We start from the raw sequence: 26,766 nt of genomic DNA, 5'->3' as shown, positions 1-26,766 counted from the left end.
ATTAATGTATCACGTCATTGGACTTGGTATTGAAAATTCATTTTAAATATGTTTGCCATGGAATAGACTGATTAATTTTAGTTTAATAATTTAATAGTTTCAATGTTCCAGTAATTACATCAAGTAATTACAGTGATTTAATCTTGTGAACACTGTTGGCAGCTTTCCAGTGGTGATCTTGTACAGACCCCAGTGTGAAGCCACCTCTCACATTATCTGGCTCAAAAGGGAGAAAAAGAACAGAACTTCGATCAAATCTGGTTCGATGTGAACACACAGGCTGTGCCTTTTGCTTGTGTTTTAAGCAAATGCAGAAGAAAATCTAATCCAATTTTGTTTGTGTTGTCTTTTTCAAGAGTTATGTTATTACAAAAATTCTTCAGAGTGGTACATAATGTCAGTGAAAAACCTTCAACACATTTAATCGGACAATTGCTCTACCTGCTAACGTAGCGAAGACATTAACCGATGTAAGGGAGATAATAAGTGAGTTACATGGCTTAGCTTCTTTATAGATGCTGTGAACAATATCAGAAAGGTTTGATAGCAGCAGAAACATTTTTTTTGTGCTGACGCTGGTACTTGCAGGACAATGACATTTCTATCTCGTTCCTCATCCAGTGTAGCTTCAGGCTCAGATGCAGAATTAAAACATCTGACCAAGTTTTCAAGCATCTGAGGGTCAGAATTTCTACAAATAAATCAGATTTTAATTTTGAACTCCTGTTTAGCGAAACATCCAGTGAGAATGGGAAAGTTCATTGATCCCATTTAAGGCTGGCAACTGCATTGTAAGAATATTGTAGTCAATTTCTTGCCTAGCTTAAAATATATGTCAAGTTAAAAAGCAATGCTTCAATTCTGGATGCTCAGAGTCCTTTTTGATTTTTGTTTCGGACTCAAAAACAAAAATTATTAATCCCATCTCTAGAAGGGATTTAAAAATTACAAGAACCCCAGTGTAATTTTATAACCTTTGTTTAAATTTGACAGTGTTGTTAAAAATGGGGACTCTTTTACTTTAAAAGTGACAGTACAACATCTTGTCCCTCATCATATCACTGTTGGTGATTTGATCAAAGTTTGGGTTATCCTCAGGGGAACAAATAGGTAGATATTGAAAATCTATTTTCCTATTCGGGGAATCTAGGACCACAAGGCATAGCCCAAAAACTAAAAAGGAAACTCAGGAAATAAGAAATACTTTGACACGTACAGAAAGGTAGACATTATGGAACTCTCTTCTGCAAACAGTAAACAGTAATGGAGTTAGATTGCGCATCATTCACAATCTAATTAAATGGCAGAACTGGCTTGACAGGCTAAATAGCTTTCTCCTGTTCCAATATTCCGAATTTTTTTAATTTCAAAAATATACTTTATTCATAAAAATATCTTCTTACATAAACAGAGTCACGAAAGCAGTTTGATTCCGTACAATAGCTTATGGAGAAACAAACATTGGAGTTTGACTCGATCCAGAAAACAAACCAAAGGCATTAGTAGTAGTACTTACTAGTACAATAATATGTTTACATATATCTGAGGCATTGGGGGTGGTGGTGGTGGTGGTGGTGGTGGGGGTCCGATAGCTGAAATGGAACCTCATTTAACTTTGGCAAAATGAGGTCTTTCCCCACTGTGCCTTGGTGGCAGCTGCCCAAGCTTCAGCATGTCCCTCAGCATGTAGGCCTGGACATTGGAATGTGCCAGTCTACAACACTCAGTCGGGGTCATCTCCTTCAACTGGAAGACCCAGCTAATTTTGGACAGACCAAAGAGCGGCCTTCACCAAACTGATGGTCCTTCAGGCACAGTTGATATTTGTCTCAGTGTGCGTCTTGGAGAACAGACTGTAGAGGAGAGTCATGTCATGGAGCTGCTCAGGACAAAACTCAGCAAAACCCACTACACCTTCTTCCAGGTATCCTTTGCAAACGCACATTTCAGAAGATGTGTGACAATCTCAAACCTCCCGCACCACCCACAGCCAGTTTGAGGACAGAATGTGGTGGAGCAACGTCCAGGCATACGTGAAGGATCTAGCAGGTAGGGCCCTTCTCACCACTAGCCAAGCGATGTCCTGGTGAATTTTGGGAAGTTTTGTTGATGAGGCATTCTGCCAAATGACTTTGACAGTGTGCTCAGGGAACAACCGGACAGGATCCACCATCTCCTTTTCCCGGAAGGTCTCAAGGACACTAGGTGCTGACCACTGCCTGATTGGACTTGTGGTTGAAATTGTTTCTCTTTGCAAATTTCTCTCCGAAGGACAGGGGATACAGAATTTTCCAACAACTTGGAGCATTCTGTGGCAACGAGACCAGTCCCAGCCTTCACAACACCAATGACAGGTAGAACACGTCTTGTCTATGTGCTGGCACGTAGTGACACTTGGTGTTTGTGTACTGAGGCAGCATCCGAGGAGCAGGAAAGTCGATGTTTTAGGTATTAGCACTTCATCAGCTTATGCCCGAAATGTTGACTCTCCTGTTCCTCGGATGCTGTATGATCTGCTGTGCTTTTCCAGCACCACACTCTCGACTCTGATTTCCAGCATCTGCAATCCTGACTTTCTTCTCCTCGTTTGTGCACTGAGGGTTTACACACTAACAATGTGTCAGTGTAAAGCAGTCAGCTCCAATTGCAGATACCCTCCCCAAAGCCCATTTTGGAGAATACATCCCCCATGTAGGTTTGCAGTTGCCTGTCAAAGGCCTTCTCCTGGCCCAGGTTGATGAGGCAGGGATCCAGCCTCCCCCATCCTGTAGGTAGGCCATTGTACCCCCGAGGAGTGTGAGGCTCTCAGAGATCATTCTGTCCGGTACAGCACAGGTTTGCTCAGGAGGAATCACTGATCCCAGAGAAGACCTGACCCAGTTGGCGATGACCTCAGACAGGATTTTGTGATCTCCGTTTAGCAGTGAAATTGGTTGCCAATTTCAAATGTCCTCCCTCTCTCCCTTCCGCTTGTAGATAGAACATAGGGTATAGAGCTATACAGCACAGAAACTGGCCCTTCAGCCTACAATATTGTGCTGAAAGTGACACCAAATTAAACCAATCTCTTCTTCCTACCTTTGGTCTATATCCCTCCATTCCTTGCATGTTCATGTGTTTACCTAAAAGTTTCTTAAAAGCCCCTATCGTATCTGCCACCTCCCTAACCCTGGCAGCGTGTTCCAGACTCCTACCACACTCTGTGTAAAAAAACTTGTCCCACACATCGCCATTGAACTTGCCCCATCTTATCACAAATGCATGTCCTCTAGTTTTAGTCATTTCAACTCTGGGAAGATGATTTTGACCTTCAACCCTATCTATGAATCTCATATAGACTTCTATCTAGTCTCCCCTCAGTCTCCACTGCTTTACAGAGAACATCCTCAGTTTTTCTTGCCTCTTCTTTTAGTTCATTCCCTCTAACCCAGACAGAATCCTGGTAAACCTCTTCTGCACCGTCTCTAAAGCTCCCACATTCTTCCTGTAATGTGGCCCCCAGAACTGAATGCAGTACTGTAAGTGTGGCCTAACCAAAGTCTTATAAAGCTGCAACATGAAAGCCTGATTCTTGTACTCAATTTCCTGACCAATGAAGGCAAGCATGCCATATGCCTTCTTCACTACCCTATCTTGTCTGTCCACTTTCAGGGAGCTATGGACTTGAATCCCAAGATCCCTCTGTACATCAATACTGTTCAGTGTCCTGCCATTAACTGTATACTTTTCCTTAACATTTGATCTTCCAAAGTGCAGTACTTCACACTTACCCAGATCAGACTCCATCTGCCAGTTTCCCACCCATATCTGCAACTGGTCTATATCCCGCTGTATCCTTTGACAAACTTCTACACTCTCCACATTTCCACTGATCTTTGTATCATCTGCAAACTTACTAACCACCCATCAACATTTTCATCCAAGTCATTTATATACATCGCAAACAGCAAGAAGTCCCAGGAAGCATCCCTGCAGAACACCATTAGTTAAGGACCTCCAGCCAAAAAAACACCCTTTCACCATTACCTTCTATGGGCTAGCCAATTCTGAACCCACACGGCCAAGTCACCATGGACAGCATGCATCTTAATCTTCTGAATGGGCCTACCATGAGGGACCTTGGTGGAAGCCTTACTAAAATCCACGTAGACAACATCCACTGCTCTACACACAGTGATCACCTTTGTCACCTCCTCAAAAACTTCAATCAAGTTAGTAAGACATGACTGCCTGCTCAAAGCCATGCTGACTGACCCCAATTAGGCCATGCATTTCCGAATGCACGCAAGTCCTATCCCTAAGGATTCTCTCCAATAGCTTCCATACCACTGAAGAGAGACTCACCGGTCTATAGTTTCCTGGATTATCCCTATTTCCCTTCTTGAAAAGAGGAACACCATTATCTACTCGCCAGTCCTCTGGGATCTCTCTAGTGGCTAATGAGGATACAAAGTTGAGGGTGAAGATACCTTTACTCATGGATTCGTACATGCTACTTGCCAGAAGCATACTGTCGTACACCTCCAGCAAGCTCTGGCCAATCAAGTCGCACAGAGCCAAACACAACTCGGCCGGTATGTCATTGCTTCCAGGAGTTTTATTCTTTCTGAAGGAATCGAGGGCCTTGGTCAGCTCTCCAGAGATAATGGCTGATCCAGCCTCTCCTGCGTGCTGTTGTATAGGACTTCAGTGATAGGAGACAGAAATGACTTATAGGACACATGACTTCGTGTCATACAGACTGGTATAAAAGGATGTGCTGAGCTTCAGGATGTCAGACTGAGAAGACATTATCGAGCCATCTACTTCCTTAAGGAGCAAAGAGCTCTCCCTGAGCACCTTCTCAAAGAGGAAGTGTGAGCACATCTCACCCTACTCTACGGTGTGGACCCTGGACTGGAAGATTGTTTTGGAGGCCTCCGAGGCAAAGAGCAAGGCTTGCTGCCTCTTCACCTCCTGGAGATCGTCTGTCATATCAATCCCAATCTTCTACAGTAAAAGGAGGTTCTGCCTGTTTTTCTGGAGTTTGGAAAGTTCTGCCTTCCTCTCTCTTGCCTTCTGAACACCTTTGAAGATAAAGAACCTCATGATGTTCCCTTTGACTGTTTCCCACCAGTCCACCGGAGACTCAAAGAGAGGATCACGGTTCTCCAACCTGTGTAATGTTTTTCTGAATTCGTCAATGTTTTCTGGGGTCAGGAGTCTCATGTCCAGCTTCCACATTCCCTTGCCAGCCTGCTGGTTGTCCTGTAGGTAATAGTTATCTAGCAGGAGACAGTGGTCAGAGGAGAACACAGGCTTGACATCAGCGGAGCTGACTGAGAACCTGCAGGACACAAACCGAAAATCTAGCCTTGCGTCGTGCTCTGTCTGCAGGGTTTGCTGAAGTTGTCTTGCAACTTGATGACTTTAACTGTTTCCATCAAGAATCTGGAGATGAAGCCCAGTTTACTGTGAGCCCTTCTGGATTGTCCATCCACATCGATGATGCAGTTGAAGTTTCCGCCCAGAATGGCCAGCCTGGAGATCGCCAGCAGTAGTGGGAGATGTTGCAGGATGGCCAGCTGCTTACTCCTTACCACCAGGCCGTACGTGTTTATTCATCTCAGGGGAGCCTTGCTGCATGCAATGTCTGCAACAAGGAGGTGTCTGCCACTGCCTTCAGCAGAGACGGTGAAGTTGCCTCCTGGCAGAATACCCAGGCCAGAGGAACAGCTATCATTTCCCCCTGACCAAATCGAAGGCCTGTGGGTCCATAAGCTTGACCATCTCCTGTAGCTGCTGAGGTGCAGGATCCCACACTCTTGCAGAAACAGGAGGTCTGCTTTGATGTTTGATGAATCAATGTAGAAACACATCGCATGGTTGATTCAACATGATAATACTGGCAAATTTAAAACTCATTTTAAGATTTTATAGAATTAACAGAGACTCAAAGTCCCTTCACCTGTGATCTCCCTACATCCTCGTGGTGTGGGCGAACTGTTGGACACTCTCAGCACTGAGGTAGCTGTCCCGTTCCTCCCTGGTTGATAAATTAATGTTCCGACTTCCCCTAGTTCTAAATGAAGTGTCAATTCCATGAATATCACAATCCCTCCAGTCCCTCAGCTCATGACCTTTCATTGTAAGATAGATTATTTGATGAGTATAACAGGCTGTTCAATCACGGATGTCATCATCTTTTTGATCTTGCATGTACTCACCTCTTTAGGAAAAATTGGCTAGCATTCAGGGCATTTTAGCTAATTTTCCTTTTAATAATCTTAGAGGGTAGAAGCCATGGCCAAATAGTGTTGCCTGCCTGATGTATGCTGAGATACTGCAGACAGGGACTAAAGTCTTCTGCTCTGTGAGGTTGAATATTATGCATTCACTCCCTAAACCACTGGAGAGATGTGAGCTTATTACCAATCATTAAAACGACATGGAAAGAAATAAAACAAAGCCATTTTTTTAAACTTAGTATTTAAAGTTTGTGAGAAGATTTGTAGCTCGGGTGCTCGTTGTTGTGGTTCTGTTCGCCGAGCTGGGAATTTGTGTTGCAGACGTTTCATCCCCTGTCTAGGTGACATCCTCAGTGCTTGGGAGCCTCCTGTGAAGCGCTTCTGTGATGTTAGTATTTAGAACTTAGTATTTTTCCATTAGAATATTTTGGAGTAAGAGTATTATGTAAATATTTCATCCTCGATAACTACAATTTCACTTTAGATCAAAACAATGTTAGAGATGGTCTGACTCCCAAGAAAGTTCATACTCAAACAGAATTGATCCAACACTCTCTCTCTCTTTTCAAAAAGCCATGCACACTTAAGTCAGTATGCTTCCAGAATTGTTTCTAGTGTTCCTTCCAGAAACTCGGCATTAGATCCAAATTCAAGCACCATTCAATAACGGCCACAGTAAAGGAAAACAGAACAGGAAAAGTTTACGTTTATGAAATCAGGCCTGTAAAGACAAGGCTAGAAAGAATAAATGTAATTCACAACTTACCAATGAAGTAGGCGAGTAGAATCACCAGTGTTACAGAAATGATGATAGCACTCAAAGCAGTGCACTTCCAATTGCAGTACTTATGGGGCTTTTTCAGACTAAATGCAGACCTTGAGAAAGTGCTGCGAGGCAAAGGTCGAGGTGGCGGAGAATACACAGTGCTTGAAGTGAGGGGGTAGCCAGGACCAGTTGTACAAAAAAGTGGAGAAGATCCAGTACCAGATTTAAATAAGAAATGCCTGATGAATTAAGACAGAATACATATCAGAATTCTGATTCCAGAGGGCCTGGACATAACTATTCATTGAATTTCTCTTCTGTCAAAATTTATTATATTAACTTACAGATTCACTTGCATTTTGAATATTTAAAAGTAGCTTACAAATACTCAACAATTACAAAAAAATAGGTTTGTTTAACAATAGGTGATAATTCAAATATTATGAATATGTTTTTGTATTCTCAGTTACACTTTCTCCAAAAAAAATTGAACTTGAAAATATCAATGAACTGGCACACAGACTATAATAAACCCATTTGTAAGCATTCACTGCATATTTTAGAGAATTTTCTTCTGTAATTTTTTTGCATATGCTAGTTTTATGCTTCTTTTGAATACGATATACTACGTCAATGGAAAGCATCTCAAATTCACTTGTACTCTAAATTTCATATGACAGAAAATATACATTAACATAGCATGTTTCATAACCCAAAGACCTTTATAGCAAGCAAAATATTTTGGTATGTAGCCACTGTTGTGATTCATGAAATGTGATGTAAATTAAGCAGCTAGTTTGTAAGCCTATTTTTCTCTGTAAAATGGTGTGTGTTACGAGTGGCTATGACACACAATGTTGTTACCAGTTCTGTGACTTTTGAAATGATGAACTACAAAAGAGGAATGTAACTCCTCAAAGATGTGGGAGCCCAGGTTTTAAACCAAGTTTGCAACAGTCTGTTATGAGAAAAAAATAGTTTGAATTGTGCTCAAAGTGGACCTTGCTGAGGATCAATTGTTCCCTGTCTGTTGTACTTAAAGACTCTTCCAACTGATATACTTTGAGAGGCTGTATCTAACCAGTGTCCATTACAGGGCTGACTTCTTTTGTGGTCCAAATGCTGATCTCTATGCATCATTTGGGAGAATAACATTTCTCAGGAGGGAGGTATAGTACAAACTTCTCTTTCTTCAGAAGGAGGTTTTTTACAGTACAGTATTTTAGAAACATATAAAATGTATTATATGTTAGCTTCTAATCCAGGAAAAATGTTCCGAAGCTAATATTTGAAAGCTTCAGCTGCCAAAGCTGTCATTGCTAAAGTTTGATTTAAGAGTGCAGAATCCTGTCACATGTTAAATTGCAAATCATCAAAGGCTTAGGGTTGAATCTTTCATTTTTCTGGCTGCGTTATTTTCATTTAGCTTCACAGAAGTTTTCTGTAAGTGAGGTCCAATGAGCTTTCTGACATTGTCATCCCAAACTCCCCTCACTATCCATCTTCCCCATCCAAATAGCACACCTCCCATCCAGTGGTTGGCTGACACTCCCACTCACTGTAACAGAAATACTCACCACTGCCAGGGCCTTTTGGAATAGATTGGCATCCCTGGCATTGGTGCCATCTTCAAAAGTTTGAGTTCCTGGCTAAGTCCTGGCAATCTGATGTTGCATTACATAACTGGACACAGTCCCAGAGAGTGTGGCAGGTAAGGGAAACCAGGCAGTCTGAATTTTCCAACTTTCGAGTTCTGATGGACAGAGTGGTGTGGAGGCGGGCTCTCCTATTCCCCCAGGATAACCATGGTATTACCTTGGCCAGTCTGAGCTGAAGTCGCTACCCTAGTCCTTGTTGTCTGTGTGGTACAGTGAAAGGCCCAGCACTGCAGCCAGTAGGTCACTGAGCCAGGGTAAGTACCACCATTTTCCCAGTGTTATCTCACACTCACTCTGTCTCTGCTACCACACCCACTTCTCAACAAGGGTCATGCTCTGTTGTTCTCACCACTGCACCATCTACCCAGTCTCACTCTCACACATCCAATTCCCACACCCAATTCACCTGCATATCCTCTGTGTTGTCTACTCACTCATGGGGAACCTCACCACCTCTCCCACACTTACGAAAGCACCAGCCGCTGTGCCAGACAATTCTGTCTCATTTTATCTAGGGGGCATGTTTTTTAAAGTGAGGGGAGAAAGATTTAAAAGATGCTAAAATAACCATGTCCCATTGACATGAGCAAGAAGTAAATGTCTCTTGCACTGCACTCTCACATTAACCCGGCTATCAATGTAGTTTTCACCTGACCCAGTTATAATGCTTGGCTGCCGCACCTTCTCACTTTTATATCATGCGTCTCCACTGTTGTGTGGTAAGATTGTGCCACCGTCACACATCCCCTCCACTAAGGAGGAAGCCATTGACATTCCAGCACCTTCCAGCAGCTGAGATACTGACCCCCTTTGGGTAGGTATTTGCACTACATTAGAGTCAGGAGCATCTACTGGTTAGCATTTCACCGCCATCTACCTGCAGCTAGCGGAGGAAGAAATGGCCCTCGGATGACTGGCAGAGACCACATACCTGCCCAGGCAGGAGAGGACCCTTTAGATTTGGCAATTGCCGACTTAATGTACAGGCAAACCCAGGAGTGGCAAGCAGCTTTGTGGGGGGCAATGGTCACCCTAGTAAATGCTGCAGTCCTGCAGCCAACGCCATGGTTCTTTGCTGCCTCCAGTCATGCTTCATCTGGTCACCTCCATGGACAGTTTAGTGGTTACCATGGAGACCAACCGCTGGCAATGCTAGGATCTGCAGAAGAGAACTACACCCCTTCTACCCTCGTCTTTAATTCCCAGAACCAAGGGCGTGGTGACAGGAAACCGTGTACCTTGACCTTACTCCAGCAGCCTCCTCCTCACAAAGAGACAGGACAGTGCCAGAACATTCCCAACCAGAAGAGGAACTGAAGGCTGGCTCCAGGAAATCTCATCTCAAAACACTCCGGAGCTGGCCATCATCTCTTTCTCTAGCCACCCTATTGGAGCTCCAGCTGAGTAGGGTATGTCTATACAAGATACACTCGACATGTCTGGCCCCTCTACCCACAAATGTCCTTGTGGGGGTGGGGGAGGGGACGGGTGGTCACCAGTCTAAATCTACAAGGCCATCAGGCTCTACTGTAGTGCTGGGTCCCTTTACATGGGCTGCAGACCCCAGGACTACACTGAGGCATAGTGCGAGGGAAAGAAAAAAGGAAACCTTCCAAGTATACATGAGCGGTACAGGTGACATCTGTCTGTAGGTAAGTTATCACTTCTATAAATGTATGTAAATGTTTCACTACCATCTGTTTGTTTGAGTCTCTGTGTCGCTGGAACAGCATCTTTGATGTTACTGAGGCTACCCATCCCTATCCCCACTCCCTTTTCCATGGACTAAGGCAAATTGTGCAGACGATGAATGAAGCCTAGCTTCCATCTTTCCAGGTGTGTGCATGACACACACATACACACTACTGTTGCATCACAGGCGTCAGTGGGCTTCAGACTTTAGGCTGCATGAACAGGTCAGGAGGGCTTGGGACAGGGAATTAGATTACACATAGTTGGCTAATACCTTAGGGGCACATGGAGCTCCCCAGTCTGCACTGTTGTCCATGGGTTTTACCCTTTGAAGGTTGCTGCCTGACCTGCTGTGCTTTTCCAGTGCCAGATTTTTTGACTCTGACTCCTCAGCATTTGCAGTCCTCACTTTCTCCTTTGAAGGCAACAAGCCTTCCTCACAGATGGCAGCGCTCAGCCCCGTCCTGATGTGGTCGTACTAAGTACCAGCCTTTAAAGAACAATCGTTGCTCCTCTGACTTTGTATGGGGATGCACCCTGAAACATGAATGTCTCCTTCCTGGTAACCGTTTCCATCATATCTATAAGCAAGACATCTCCTCAAGTCCTCATCTAAACCATCCACCTGAGTCTGCATCTTTTACTTATTCCCACGCCAGGTCCAGGCATATTACCCCAGTCCTCCACCACCAGGCTGCTGCTCACCATCAAAGACGTCTCCTCCCCCTTGACTCCTTACCCTCCCATGCTCTATTGTCTCCCTGCCTCTTATATTTCGAGTTGCCCCTTTTACTATTGTAACTCCTCTGCATCCCAGTATTGTGCCTCCACTCCCCACTCCAGCACGGTGGCACAGTGGTTAGCACTGCTGCCTCACAGCGCTAGAGACCCCGGTTCAATTCCTGCCTCAGGCGACTGTCTGTGTGGAATTTGCACATTCTCCCCGTGTCTGTGTGGGTTTCCTCTGGGTGCTCTGGTTTCCTCTCACAGTCCAAAAATGTGCAGGTTAGGTGAATTGGCCATGCTAAATTGCCCGTAGTGTTAGTTGAAGGGGTAAATGTAGGGGAATGGGTCTGGGTGGGTTGCGCTTTGGCGGGTCGGTGTGCACTTGTTGGGCCGAAGGGCCTGTTTCCACACTGTAAGTAATCTAATCTAATAAGTTCCCCAGACTCTGATCTGTAGCACAGGTCCCTGATAACCCCCTCCCTCCTTGATGTTTATGAACAAGCCCCATCGCAGACTGGCTGTGGTCCAATCCTGTGAATAACCTGTATAACCCCATATGATGAGAGACCAGAGCCTATCTATCTGAGATCTGTACAGTGCTCTCTGGACTGTGGACTGTGACCCAGTCCCCAGAATGTAGAGCTACATGAGGACTCCACCTGGGAACCTGACTGTGGCCAAGCCCTGGACTGATATTGGAGGCTGTTCTTCATTTAATGTACACTGTCCCCCCAACCCTGCTCCCCCCACTGATGGTGCCTCTCTGAACATCAGAAAGAGTTCCTACCTAAGATTATGAGGCATTATGATTTGCCTGAAGCACATGCAATGTGTTTGTTGCACATATCTTTGGAAAGTGGAGGAGGTGTGGAATTAATGTAGCATGATCCTACACAGCAACATGTCCACTGACTGCTGACAACCATGACAAGCTACCTTGCTTTGTGTTGACACTAAATACCAAGGCTTTGAGCAAAGTGCAAGAAAATATGTTAAGGCAAGGCAGGGATACTGGTAGTGTCCAGGTAGGTGCAAAGTGAGGGACCAGGAAGACAGTCAGTGAGTAGCCCTGAGATGCTTCCTCATCAATCCATGAACTGGATACCTGTTTCAGTGCACAAAGTGTCCTTGGAGCAGGATTACAACATGAAGTGTCAGTACATTCCAAAGTGCAGCATTAGAATGCAAGGCATACTGAAAGTGAACTGGAGATGTGGCATGATGGCACAGAGAGACTGGCACGTGTTGGATGCCAGTGTCTGTGGTTCTGGGGTGGGTGGGGGCATTGTTCCGAGATGTTGATGTTGGGTGTCCAAGGTGGTAATATAGACAAGCAAATGGTGTACTGGATTTGCCAGGTAACCGCTGTGATTTTCAAGTTGGGAATTCTCAGAGTCCAGTTTCTGTCAGTTCCACGTTACAAGAGGAAGCTGCACATTAATGAGGTGATGTTCGATGTCAAGAAGGGTGATAGTGATCGATAATCCCCATTAAGAGCCTCTCGTTGCTCCCTAATGTGAACCTCAACTTGACATCTGAAAATCTGGTGGAAAATGCAAAAAGATGCTTCTGAATTTTTAAATCATGGATAGCAAAAGCTACTGGCTGCCATCAATATCCTCAGTTAGCCCTTAATGTTCTTGTACAACTTCACAAAAATATTTATAACAATAAATACATTTAAAAATCAACAATTCTTCAAAACAAATACAAAACATACAATGCAGCTCAATACTATTTTCCCGAACAATTGGTTATTCTCTTCCCAGCATCCTTAGTTTCTCCCAAGCTTATATTTTCTCCCTTACTGTCATTAATCCACTAACTCTGTGCCTTTCAGTATTGTGTTAATGATTTTCTTACAAATGTTTTCCTCTTCCTACCTTTCAAGTATCCATATAACTGTTGACCATTCTGCTAATGGACATCATTACCTCAATGCATGTTGCTTTAACAAGATACGACTTGCTTTTATTTAAAATAAACCAACTGTATCCATACATCTGACATCTTCACAAAAGTATATACTAGATTAATAACAATATTCAAGACAGAGATAGATTGATATTTATTAGGCAAGAGCATCAAGGGATAAGGATCAAAGGCAGATAAATGGATTTGAGATGTGGATCAGCATGAGTTAATTCAATGATGGAACAGCTTACGAGTCTGAATGGTCTAGTCCTGTTCTGTATTGACTTACAGCCTAACACGTTTGGATATAGCCCTAAGCTATAGCACTGCTGTTGAGTGAATCACATTTTCTTCACTTTCCATGAGCAAAACTACAAGCCATGTAACAGTATGTATTAATGGATCCAAAATAGTGTTTTCAGCAAAACAATGCTTCGACATTTCAAGGTGTACATATCGTATCTGTTGATAGCAAAAGTTTAAATGAAAATGAACCATGCCTGGACTGTAAATAACTTTCTTTTAAAAGTGTGATTATGACATAATTAATGAATGATGGTTGGACTGATGTATGAACAGAGACTGTATCAATAAAGTTCAGAAGAATGAAGGGGGTAATCTCATAGTGGCTCATAAAATTCTAACAGGACCAGATGGAGTAAATGCAGGAAAGATGTTTCCATTGTCTGGGCTCACAGTCGAAATATACAGGGTAGGTTATTTAGGACTGAGATGAAGAGAAAATCGTTCACGCAGACAGTGATAAGCATGTGAAATTCTCTGCCACAGAAAGTGGTTGAGGCCAAAGCTTCGAATGTTTTCAAGGAGTTAGATCTAGTTCTTAGGGCCAAAGAGATGAGAAGGTTATGGGGCAAAAGCAGGGTCAGCGTATTGAGTCAGATGATCAGACATGATTATATTGAATGGTGAAGCAAATGCTAAGGACTGAATGGCCTACCCTTACTACTATTTTCCATGTTTCTATACTTAATGTCAGTTTTTGGACTGATAGTATTTGGTTACAATGGTAACATGTTTTCTACGATTTACATGTCAGTGTAAAGCTGTTTATATGTTGATGTTTGATCACCACCTCTTTGAGTGTGTGCTGTATAGAACCAGTTACATACATCTGCTAACTTTGTCTTATTGGCCACCAAGAAAGCTTGTCTTGTTCTTAGTTGCTGCCAGTTATTCTGGGACCACGGTAAACATTGCACAATATTTAGTGCAATTTGTAATGTGTCTTCAGGGGCAATGAAATCCCAACTATATCAACTAGCAAAGAAATCTGTTGAATCAAACTTTATTTAAGAGCTGACGACAGCCTACTTGGCTTGTAATGAGCCTCAACGCTAAAGCTCCATCTTGGGAGAATCACCAGCCAATCAGAGGCTGGCACTATCTGGGTGTTGTTATTACTGTCTAGCTAGGTAGTGCTGCAAAGGAGAGAAGGTGAGGGGATATTTTTAATGGATTGTGAGCAGTGAGGAAGTTACCTTTGCAATCACTTCTGTATCCCTTTCTTTGTGCCCCCATTGCTCTTAGTTCAGGCAAATGGAGGCCTACTCCGCCAACCCTGCAGGCCACTCACCCTGGTTTCCCAGCCATTTAGCTGCCAGGAAGGCAGATTATTGAGCTGGTGGTAAGTTGGGCCCTTGAGTGGCCATTCATTCTGCACTTAAAGGATTTAATTGATTGTGGGTTGGGAAGATTATCCATGGTCCTTCCTGCCCAGAATGTAAGTGCTGAGATATCTTGGCAGTGCCAACCTGTCTGATTATTGCTGTTTCCATGATCTATCTCACCAATACCAGGGAGGGACAAATCCCATCCACTGGCAGAACTCCTGACTGGTGTTAACCAAAGTGTGTATTAATAGTGTGTATTAACCACATTAATGGCAATGACTGAAATGTCATACTGAGTACATCTATCCACAGAGTGGTGAATCTAGTACAATGTGTTTACAGGAATTCCAGCTCTATGTCAGAAAGGTAAAAGGTTCCCTTGCTCTCCTGAACTGCAGTGCTCAAGTTGTAATTCAAAAGTAGAATAGAAAACAATTCTTCAGCTCAGAAACTGCAGTCCAATCTTTGAAATGAGTCCCAAAGGCATGTTCTTTCCCCATTGTCCTGCAAATCTCTCCTTTTCAAAGAGTTATCTAGCTCCCTTATTGGAAATTATAATTTCATTTGATTCCACCACCCTTTCAGGCATTTCAGATTCCAACAATTTGCTACATGAAATAAATTTTCATCTACTCTCTCGGTGTTTTGTGAATTATATTACTTCTGAGTTAATTAATTACTGACCCTCCTCTGAATAGAAACAGTGCCACAAATGCTATAGAGCTGATGACAGAGTGAAACTACAAATATAAAATTGCAAAAGATTTAGCCCAAACAATATTTAATTAGGTAATTAGTGCACTATTGTTAACATATGCTTTGTAATTAATTTGAGGCTGATTTATACATACCAACAAGTGCAAACAAATTTGTAAATAACATAAGGTCATACTGACAATTATGATAATTCATCTGCAAGACAAAATAACAGAAAAATGTGATGGGGAGAATTTTACATATCAGGTCACAGATAACTTGGTATAGCAAATGCTGATGTAAAAATAAAATATCACAGAAGCTGGAACTATGAAATAAAAATTATCAGCATGTTTGGCAGCATATTTTGTGACTAAGAACATTTCAGGTTGGTGTTCCTCTTTACTAACTGAGCCACTGCCACTGTAGCAAAGGAAACCTTGTCCCCTGCTATGCTGGGCTTTCAGAATGGGAAGGGTGAACAGCTGGAAGTTGTGGTCTATAGTGGTAGCAGCTACACAGCTTAAGAGATGGAGGAGGAACTGCAACCTGATCTTAGTAGGGCGGGAGGTGGTCTAGCAAGCAAGACCTTAAAATAGTCATTGCGTGACTTTGCAGGTAGTTCAGCAATGATGAGTACAGAAAAAAATGAGAATGGTGAATATGCCAATGAAGAGACGTTGCAGGTGAGAGTCTTTAGATTCCTGAAAACTTGTGTCTAGTTCTGGCACCCAGGGACCAGGACATGCTGGGAGCTGGGAGCATTATCTTGGCAGCCCGATTGGATGTGCTGTGGGAGAGGATTGGGACCAAGCATGGGAACTAGGATGTAGCAGTTTACTGGAGAAAAGCTGCAGAAAGCTCGCCCTGCTATAGGAGCAATACTATTAAATTGGCAAGGGTGCATAAAAGATTCACAAGGATGTTGCCAGGACTGGAGGGTTTGAGTTACATGGAGAGGCTGGATATGTTAACACTTCCTTCACTGGAGTTTAGAAAGTTGAAGGGTGATGTTATAGGGGTTTATAAAATCATGAGGGGTACAGCTAAAATAAATAAAGGTCTTTTCTCTAGGGTTGATGAGTTGAATACTACAGGGCATAATTTTAAGGTGAGAGGAGAATGATTCAAAAAGGGACTGTAGAGGCAACCTCTTCACACAAAGGGTGGTTCATATGTGGAATGAACTACCAGACAACATAGTGGATGCAGGTACAGTTACAACATTTAAAAGACATTTGGACAGGTACATGAATAAGGAAGGTTTAGAAGGATATGGGCTAAATTCAGGCAAATTGGACTGGTTTAGTTTGGGAAACTTGGTCGGCCTGCACGAGTTGAACCGAAGGGTCTGTTTCTGTGCTGTATGACTCTGTGACAAAGGTACCGAGGGATATTTGAGAATGAAACACAGATAGCTAGCATGGAGGTTAGGCAGGTAATAAGAAGGCTATTTCAATGTTATTTCAAGGGGGGTAGAGTATAAGAGTAAGGAAGTCTTGTTGCAACTGTACAAGATGTTGGTGACACCACATCTGGAGTACTGTGAGCAGTTTTGGTCCCATTATTTAAGGAAATATATTATTTCATTGAAGGCAGCTCAGAGAAGGTTCAGAAGGATGACACCCAGTATAGAGGGATTGTTTTATGAGCAAAGATTAAACAGGTTGGGATTCTACTCATAGGAGTTTAGGAGAATGAGAGGTGATTGCATTGAAACATATAGAACTTATAAGAGGTTTGACATGCTGAGAGGATATTTCTCCTTATGAGAGAGTTTAGGACCAGAGGGCATAGTCTCAGAATAAATGGGTGCCAATTTAAGACTGAGATGAGGAGGAGTTCCTTCCAAAGACCACAGTGGAAAGTTTCCTTTCTATTAAATCTGTCACTATATCATACAAAACTTGACTGATTAACTGTCTACCTCAATCCTATAGAGTCCTTCTTATCATCCAGTTGTAGCCATATTCTATCACTCCTCACATCTGGAACAATTCATTGCTGCCAGGATATCCTGCAATGCATCACCTTCCTTCGTGTGGGTGCCATCTTTGAAGGGCTGTTGTGCCCTTTATGTTTATGGCTAAGATAGGTTCTTGATCAGTAAAGTTAACAAGGGTTACAGGCAAACACAGAAAAGTGGATGTGAGAAATGTTGGATCAGCCATGATTCTAGTGGGGGCCAATTAGGGGGCCAAATGATCTATTCCTGTTTCTTATTGTCTTGTTATGGTCAGTAGAAAGGGAAAATAACATTAACAAATGATTTAGAGTCATAGAGATGTAGAGCACGGAAACAGACCCTTCGGTCCAACTTGTCTATGCCCACCAGATATCCTAAATGAATCTAGTTCTGTTTGCCAGCATTTGGCCCATAGCGCTCTAAACCCTTCCTATTCCTGTACCCATTCAGGTTGGAAAGACAGCACAAGAATAACAGATATTAGGTTGGACCAGAGTATGAGAGAATGCAATAACTATTAAATTAGGTTCAAACTGGTTATATGCATATGAAGTAAAATAAAAAATAGCATTTTTAAACCAAATGGAAGAAATTTATTGGAAGTATTAAAAATCATGACAAGTCTGTGCAGAGTAGATAGGCAGAAATTATTCCAACTGGTGCAACAATTTAAAGTCCTAGGGCACAGATTTATGATCATTGGCTAAAGAAGCAATAATGATGTGAGGAAAGATGCACTGGCTGAGATTGTGGTAGATATAGATTTATTGAGGCTTTCAAATGAGAATTGGATCATTACTTCAAAGGGCAGTACTTGCAGGCCTATAGGGAAAATGCAGATGTGTGGCACGATGTAAATTGCTCCCACAAGAGCCACAAGATATGCTGAATGGTCTCCTTCTCTGTTGTAACAATTCTATGACTCTATGGGCTGAAACTAACTATCTTTTGGGTGAGCATCAGTTGAGTTGAGTTTCATAGAAGTTTCCTTTCTATTAAATCTGTCACTATATCATACAAAACTTGACTGATTAACTGTCTACCTCAATCCTATAGAGTCCTTCTTATCATCCAGTTGTAGCCATATTCTATCACTCCTCACATCTGGAACAATTCATTGCTGCCAGGATATCCTGCAATGCATCACCTTCCTTCGTGTGGGTGCCATCTTTGAAGGGCTGTTGTGCATTTAGAGAAGCACTATTGGTCAGGAACTGCCCTGCATGATTTCTGTCAGTTTCCCTGGACATAGCAGACATGAGGGAATTGCTGTTCTGATTCGTGGGCAGGGACCTGGAGGTCCGGCTGGATGTGGTAGTGCAGAGGAGACATCTGCTCTTCCCCCAGGACTGTCACTGGAGACCATAACACCAGACCATGCCCGCCTTGCACAGCATTGTAAGAAGGTCAAAAGACCTTCTCCATTCTGTCATGTTAAGTGCCACCATCTTCTCTCCGATACTTCACACTCACTCCAAATCTGCAAATGTACCCACCTCGTGTCACCCTCTATCACTCCCACCGTTGCCTGTAACATGTTCCCTCAGTGTCACCCACCTCAACACCGATACCACTAACCCTGTATATTCTCTGCACTGTGTATTGGGGATACCAAATTGGCTTCAACACCAGCATGGACTTGGGACAATTTATGATATAGTGTATCTTTAAGACTCTACTTTTAACAGAACGTAAAAAAAAATGCCCCTTCAGCCCAATATGTCCTCACCTGTCATCTAGCATCAATCTATCTAATACCATTTTCCAGAATGTGGCCTTGAATGCTATGATGTTTCAAGTGCTCATCCAATTACTTCTTAAATTGTCGTAAGAGTTCCTGCCTCTACCACCCTCTTAAGCAGATGGGTTAAAACATTTTTCCTTAAACCCTCTCTAATTCTCTAAAGCATTCCAAAGCAGAAGAGATATAGAAAGCACACTCCCAGCACGACTAAGCACTTCAGAAGGACTGCAATATTGAACTTTTCGCTTTATTTCTTTATTTTTCAACTTAATACAAACAAGATCTGTACTGTTTAACTTTTAATTTTGTTCCTTATTTCTTTCTACCTTGTTCTGAAGTTTTTGTATCAAAGTACTTGTATCTAAGATGGCGCCATGTGTAGCAACATTGAGAACTTTTCACTGTACTTTTGTATTTGAGTGCTCGTGACAATAAAGTCTAAAATCTTAATATAAAATCTAAATCTCCTGCTCCTTCTCTTTAAACTGTAGCTCTTAGTTATTAATCCGGACAGTCAAGGGAAAAGTGTTACCTTTACTATGCCTCTCAGAAATTTGTATATGATTATCAGGTCATCTCTCAGCTTTCTCTGTTCTAAGGACAACAACTCCAGCCTATCCAGTTTCTCTTCGTAACTGAGATGCTCCGGCCCAGGGAACAGCCTGGTGAATCCTCTTTGCACTTTCTCCAGTGCAATTACATCCTTCCTATTGTGTGGCAACCAGAACTGTACACAGTACTCCAGCTATGGCCTATCTAACATTATGTACAGCTCCATCATAAACTCCATGCTCTTCAGTGTATTCAGTGCTTTGACAAATGAAAGGGAAGTTTTCCACATGCCTTAACCATCTTATCTACCTGTTCTGCTGCCTTTAAGGATCTACAGACATGCACACCGCTGTCCCTCTGATCCTCTGTATTTCTTAGTGTCCTACTAATCAATGTATACCCCTTCGCTTTGCTAGCCCTCCCAAAATGCATCTCATGTTTCAAGATTAAATTCTGTCTGCCATTATTTAACCAACTCTAACAGTCCATCTATATCGGCCGGCAGTCTAAGGCTTTCCTCCATCTCTATTTACAATACCATCAATTTTCATGTCATCTGTGATGATACCTTCTACAATCATGTCTTGATCATTCATGTACACAACAAACAGTAGGAACCCAACATTTAATCCTATTGTGCATGACTGGACACAGGATTCCAGTCCCCAAAATGCCCTTCAATCAACCTGCTACTTGAATCATAGAACTTTACAGTAAAGATAGAGACCATTCAACCAATCAAAAGAGCCACCCAGCTTGGAAAATTCTCCAACCCTATCTCAATAGCCCTCTAAATTGATCACTTTCAAATATTCATCCAGCTCTTGTTTGAACCATCCAATGAAATCTGCCTTTATTACACTCTGCCAGGCAGCACATTCCAAATGCTAACACTCTCTGAGTAAAGAAGTTTCTCATCTCACTCCTAGCTTTGTTGCTGACAATCTTGAAATTGTGAGCCTTTGTTACTGACACTCTAACCAGTGGGAAGAGAATGTCCTTCTTTACCTTGTCAAAACTGTTCACACTTCAATAGTCTTCTCAGCTCTAAGGAGAATAACCCCAATTTCTCTAACCTTTCTTTACATCTAAAATCCCTCATTCCTGGTATCATTCTAGCAAATCTGCTTTACACTCCTCCAGGACTTTAGCATCCTTCTTTAAATTAGGTGCCCAGATCTGAAACAATACTCCAAAAGTGATCTGGTCAATAATTTGTAGAAGATAGCATCACTTCCTTGCTTTTATACTCTATGCCTCTATTTATAAACCAAAGGATCTATAAGCCATCTTAACAACCGTTTGAACTTGCCTGGCCACCTTCAGAGAATTATGAATAAACCCGAGGTCTCTGCTCCTGTACTCCCCTCAAAAGTTACTTAATTGAGCCTGTATTGCATCTCCATGTTTCTTCTACCAAAATGTATTCGCTCACATTTATCTGCATTGACATTTGTCTGCTAAATGTCTGCCCATTTGACCATCTGCAACTTTAGAGATTTTGTCCTCAACACGCATCTCCAAATCGACTACATAAATCAGAAAAAGCAAGGGTCTCAAAACCAATCTCTGGGAACACCACTTTTAACTTGTCTCTGATCTGAGAAACACTCATGTATATCTACCTGCTGTTTGCTACCTTTTAGCCTCATCAATCCCAAATATTTCTAACTTGCTCACCAACCTGCCATGTGGCACCATGTCAAATGCTTTCTTAAAATCCAAATATACAACATCCACAGCTCTACGCTCTTCAACTGCCTGGTTCACCTTGTCAAAGAAGTCAATTACATTTGTCAAGACACAATCTTCACAAAGTCATGTGAACTGTTTAATATTCGTTTATTTTTCTCTCAATGTATACTTGTATTATCATGTATTATGGCTATCCTGAGTTTTCCCACTATTGATATCAAGCTGATAGGTCTGTAGTTTCCTGAATTATCCTTTGCCCCTTTCTTAAACAACTGAGTCACAGCTGCACTCTTCCAATCTCTGGACTAATCCTGATTCAGAGAGACCTGGAAAATTTCTGTCAACAGCTCTGCAATTTGCTGGCTTACTTCTCTCATCTCACCACTCTCAGTAATCTAGGATGCACCCCATCCAGGCCTGAGGACTTCTTGATCGGGATTGCTGCTAGTCTTTTTGGTGTCTCTTCTTTGTCTATCATTATACTGCTCGGTTGTTCAGCACCCACATTTTCAACTGGGCCATTAGCAAGATAATTTTGGATCCAATTTACCAAAATGCTCTGGATCCCATGTGGTCTTACATTCTGAACCAATCTGCAACCAAAACCTTATCAAAAACCTTACTGAAGTCCTTGTAGACTAAATCTATGCTCATCTCATCATCTCCTTGAAAGTTCAATCAGCTTTGTTCACCATGAATTAATTGACTGACATTGCAAACCAGTGTTGTAATGAGTCCCACAGAGGCTGATAACTTTTGAAAACAGATCTGAATTTTCCAGTGACAGAAAAAAATCACAAATTCAGTTTGACATTTTAAAACTTTTATTGTCCAAAACAAACTGAAATCAACCCTACAGGTTTCTCTACACAAGTTAGTGGCAGGAAAGGAGGGATTCCTCCTTAACAGGCCCGTCAGGCCAATTGAAGGCTCTTCCTTATCCTCCAAACTCTTTTCTACCTCCCCAGGTTCCACCTCACTTGCCATCTCATGAGTTCTCAAATCTAGCACTCAACTTACCTTCGTGACCTCCTCTCTGACCTCCAAACAGTGACACATTTCCAATTCATCACAGGACCCCTCCTCACACCTCAGGCTAAGACTAGCAATGACCCTTGGCAGTCAACAATTGAAAACATCTCTCATGTTGTTATTTCAAGCTATGACAGTTGAGGTTGTAATATTGTTAAATTACTTATCCTATTGACTTCATTGTATTGTTTCACAAAACCACTTCTTAAAATCATTCCTAAAGACCCTGATTGCATTCAGCACATTCTATCTGTATCTATTTAGTTACAGCCACATCCCCATTTTTAGGACAATTTAGCTCACAAGCCATGTTGTATCACTGATATAAAAAGCTGATTTTTTGTGTAAAAAACAATTGAACCTCATTTCTTTTGAAAAGTATGGTTTCAGGTGGGACATCAGTGCCAGCATTTCAAGCTCTCACAACCAGTTCTGAGCAAGTGTCACTGGACCCAAAACATTAACTTTGATTTCTCTCCATAGAAACTGTCAGATGTGCTGAGCCTTTCCACCAATTTCTATTCTTGTTGTCAAAGAAGCAACACATGGGAGTAAATTTATAATGGTGTAGTGACTTTCTCCCTATGGTACGATGGAAATTCAGATTATTCCACCCTTACAAATATATATGTAGTATGCCCCGTTCAAAATAAAAAGTGCAGCATTAGTCTTTGAAGACAGTTTCATTTTATAGGATTGTATTTGTTAGGCAGTAATATATAAAAATAATTTGGAAAAAAAGAAAAGGGTAGGTGCAGTTCGTGCTTTTGAATATACTCTACTGCAGTGTATAGTATTTGCTTTCTATTTTCTGCTGAGGCATGTTTACTGACATATTATACAATTGACCATTCTTCAAGTATGATCCTAGAAAGTGTGATGGCAGAGGATCGCCATCAGTAGAGCCCTATCGATGCCTCAATCAGCATCCAGATGAGTGAACTACAAGTTGGGACATCATGTTAAGGTTGTACAGGACACTGGTGGGACCTCTTCTGGAGTAGTGCATGCAGTTCTGGTCGCCTTGTTATGGGAAGGACATTATTAAGCTGAAGAGGGTTCAGAAAAGATTTACCAGGATGTTGCTGGAAATATGGAGGGTTTAAGATATAAGAATAGACTAGAAAGGCTGGGACATTTTTCATTGGAGTGTAGGAGGTTGAAGGATGATTTTACTGAGCTTTACAAACTCACGAGGGGCACAGATAAGGTGAATGACAAAGATCTTTTCCTTAGAGGTGGGACAGTGCAAAACTAGGGGGCATATTTTTAAGGTGAGAGGAAAAGGATTTAGGAAGGACATAAGGGGCAACGTTTTTACACATACAGTGGTCCTGTGTAGACTGAAGTCCCAGAGAAAGTGGTGGATGCAGGTACAGTTACAATGTTTAATAGATATTTGGATAAGTTCATGAATAGAAATGATTTAGAGGGATATGGGCCAAGCACAGGCAGGTGAGACTAGTTTAGTTTGGGAATATGGTCCGTTGAACTAATTAGACTGAAGGGTCTCTTTCTGTGCTGTTTGATTCCTTGACTCTGACTAAATTGGGAAGAAAGACTTGCAATTATATGGTACCTTTCATGACCTCAGGTTGCTGCAGCGCACTTCACAGCCAATGAAGTATTTTTGAAGTGTAGTCACTGTTGTAATTCATGAACCATAGAAGCCAATTTGTGCTTCGCAGGCTTGGACACACAGTAACCTCCTGATCTGACTTTAAAGATGTTGATTACAGGATAAACCTTGGGCAGGTCATTGCAAATAACACCAATGGTCCTCTTCACAGCTGTGTCATGGAATACAAGGACTCAGTTTGACGTTTTATCCAAAAAAGGTGGCATCTCCAGTAGTCCCTCAGTGTTGCACTGTGCTGGAGTCAGACTTGAACCCATATTCTCCCAATTCAGAGGCTAGAATGCATCTAACTGAGCTGACGCAGTGAAATGAAATGTTTTCCCTCGCTAGCCCAGGGCACTAAAATTCATTTATGGAATGTTAACTGATGTCCAGTATTTGATCAGTGATTTCAACTGATTATCAAACCCAGGACCCCCATGGCTGAGTGCTAAACAAAAGGGATTGTACTTTTGCGACACATGCAGCATATCACCTAATTTTTCTTGGATTTGTAGAATAGAATAGGCTGACTGAATATAATAAGAAAATAGGTTATAAAAAAATCTGAGTGGAACTGGCCAAGTGAATGAGGAAAATTCCTCAGAGCTCCATTCCCTGCCCATGCATTAATTAAAGTGGTCCATTTCAAGCATTATAACTTTGAAAGAAATTCAATGGAAAGTGAGATGTATTAAATTGCAAATTTAGTGGAAGATCTCAAATAAGATACTCAATCATTAGATATATGTGGGTATTTGTGGGTGGCACGGTAGCACAGTGGTTAGCACTGCTGCCTCACAGTGCCAGAGACCCGGGTTCAATTCCCGCCTCAGGTGACTCTCTGTGTGGAGTTTGCACGTTCTCCCCGTGTCTGCGTGGGTTTCCTCCGGGTGCTCCGGTTTCCTCCCACAGTCCAAAAATGTGCAGGTTAGGTGAATTGGCCAAGTTAAATTACCCGTAATGTTAGGTGAAGGGGTAAATGTAGGGCAATGGGTCTTGGTGGGTTTCGTTTCGGCGGGTCGGTGTGGACTTGTTGGGCTGAAGGGCCTGTTTCCACACTGTAAGTAATCTAATCTAATCTATGTAACTGTAGCATGCAGTAGTTTGCATGTGCACCTTGGCATGGCATCGGGTAATTCTTGGTGTCTGCATCTTATGCTTAAAATTGTGATAACATAGCAACAATGAAAGATAAGGAGAGATGTATGGAAAGCTAGTGTTAAGGACAATTTGGATATGACATGAGTTAACCTGTAAATCCGCATGAATTTCCAGCTGGATTGGAATGAGATAGATGATCTTAAGTAATTTAAAAAGTAATAAGCACCTAGCTTCATTTTCATTTATTGTTATTCAAGAAAGTAGTCAGATTGAAAAAAAATATTTAAACGGCACAAACAGGTGTAGATTCTGATGCAGCAATCAGAAAATGCAACATGGCTGAATCAACATCACCCTCAGGCCTTATTTGGAAATGGAATGTCAGGCTAACCCTTACCCACCAAGAAACACAAAGCAATGAAGTTTGTCAAGAATAGAAATGAAGGACAGGTTTCAGAGAGGGGATAGGATGGCACTTAGGAAGACAAGGAGTGGTGAGATTTTTGTAATGTGTGAAAAACTAAGTGTTTGTCTAAAACTGACCATTTCTGAATTTGAGAACAGTACTATGTAACTTACAATGTATAAATATCTGATGAATCCTCTTTGAGTTAGAGTGTTATGTTGGAATCTTTCTGGTGTTGAGTCCTCCAATGTTGGCACAATAAATGATCTTTGACCTGTATCTGGTGGCTCCTGAGATTATTTCATGAAATAATCTATCACAATGCCAGGATTAGCAACAACCAGACAATCAAGGATGCTACAGGAAGACAGCACGAATCTGGTATGGAAGCAAGTTTCTGATGTAGTTGGATTCAGTTTTTTTTTCTGATTATTAGCTGATCCTCTGCAGCTTTAATTAATGAAAATATGATTCAGAACATGGTTCTGCAATTTTACCAACAAAGCGGAAGCTTTCTTAAGCAAACACGCCACTTTAAGGTGAATGCTCGATGTATCCTTTTAGGAACTAAACAGGACATGCACTCCTGGCATGTAGCCCACTCTGTCAGGACAGTGCTTTAACTACATTGGACAACCAGGCAAAAAACTAGCTACCAGGATACATGAACATCAACTAGCCACAAAAATATATGACCCACTATCACAGGTATCCTTACATACAAGTGAGGAAGGACACCACATCCATCCTGAAAATAAAGGGAAGACAGTTGAGCAAAAATGGCAGGAGTTTGTGGGTAAAATTGAGGACACATTATAGAGGTTCATCTGCAAGAAGGGAAAGATTATCCGGGGAGGGATTAGACAGCCATGGCTGACAAAGGAAGTCAGGAAATCTATCAAAAAAAAAGAGAGAGCCTATAAAGTGGCCAAGAGCACTGGGAAATCAGAAGATTGGGAAGGCTACAAAAACAAACAGAGGATAACAAAGAGAGAAATAAGGAAGGAGAGGATCAAATATGAAGGTAGGCTAGCCAGTAATATTAGAAATGATAGTAAAAGTTTCTTTCAATACATAAGGAACAAACGACAGGCAAGAGTAGACATTGGGCCACTTCAAACTGATGCTGGAAGCCTAGTGATGGGAGATAAGGAACTCGCAGGAGAACTTAATAACTTGCGTCAGTCTTCACAGTGGAAGAGATGAGTAATATCCCAACAATTAAAGGGAGTCAGGGGGCTGAGTTGAGTATGGTTGCCATTACAAAACAGAAAGTGCTAGAAAAGCCTAAAGGTCTTAAAATTGATAAATCTCCTGGCCCTGATGGGTTACATCCTAG

At 42.0% G+C, this 26,766-nt stretch overlaps 1 protein-coding gene across 12 annotated transcripts in view; it reads right to left on the bottom strand.

Annotated features, from left to right (window-relative positions):
• The window catches only part of tenm4 (teneurin transmembrane protein 4), a 660,982-nt gene that overhangs the window by 213,963 nt on the left and 420,253 nt on the right, over positions 1 to 26,766 (bottom strand). For all 12 annotated transcript variants that reach the window (XM_043691653.1, XM_043691652.1, XM_043691657.1 and 9 more), the window contains one exon: positions 6,994 to 7,232. In XM_043691653.1, the coding sequence (XP_043547588.1) occupies positions 6,994 to 7,232 (239 nt within the window). The remainder of the gene's footprint in view (positions 1 to 6,993; positions 7,233 to 26,766) is intronic.

The sequence above is a fragment of the Chiloscyllium plagiosum genome, chromosome 6 (genome assembly GCF_004010195.1).
Source record: "Chiloscyllium plagiosum isolate BGI_BamShark_2017 chromosome 6, ASM401019v2, whole genome shotgun sequence".
NCBI lineage: Eukaryota > Metazoa > Chordata > Chondrichthyes > Orectolobiformes > Hemiscylliidae > Chiloscyllium > Chiloscyllium plagiosum.
Note: the sequence above shows the minus strand (reverse complement) of the source record. Positions and strands in the feature narration are given on the sequence as shown.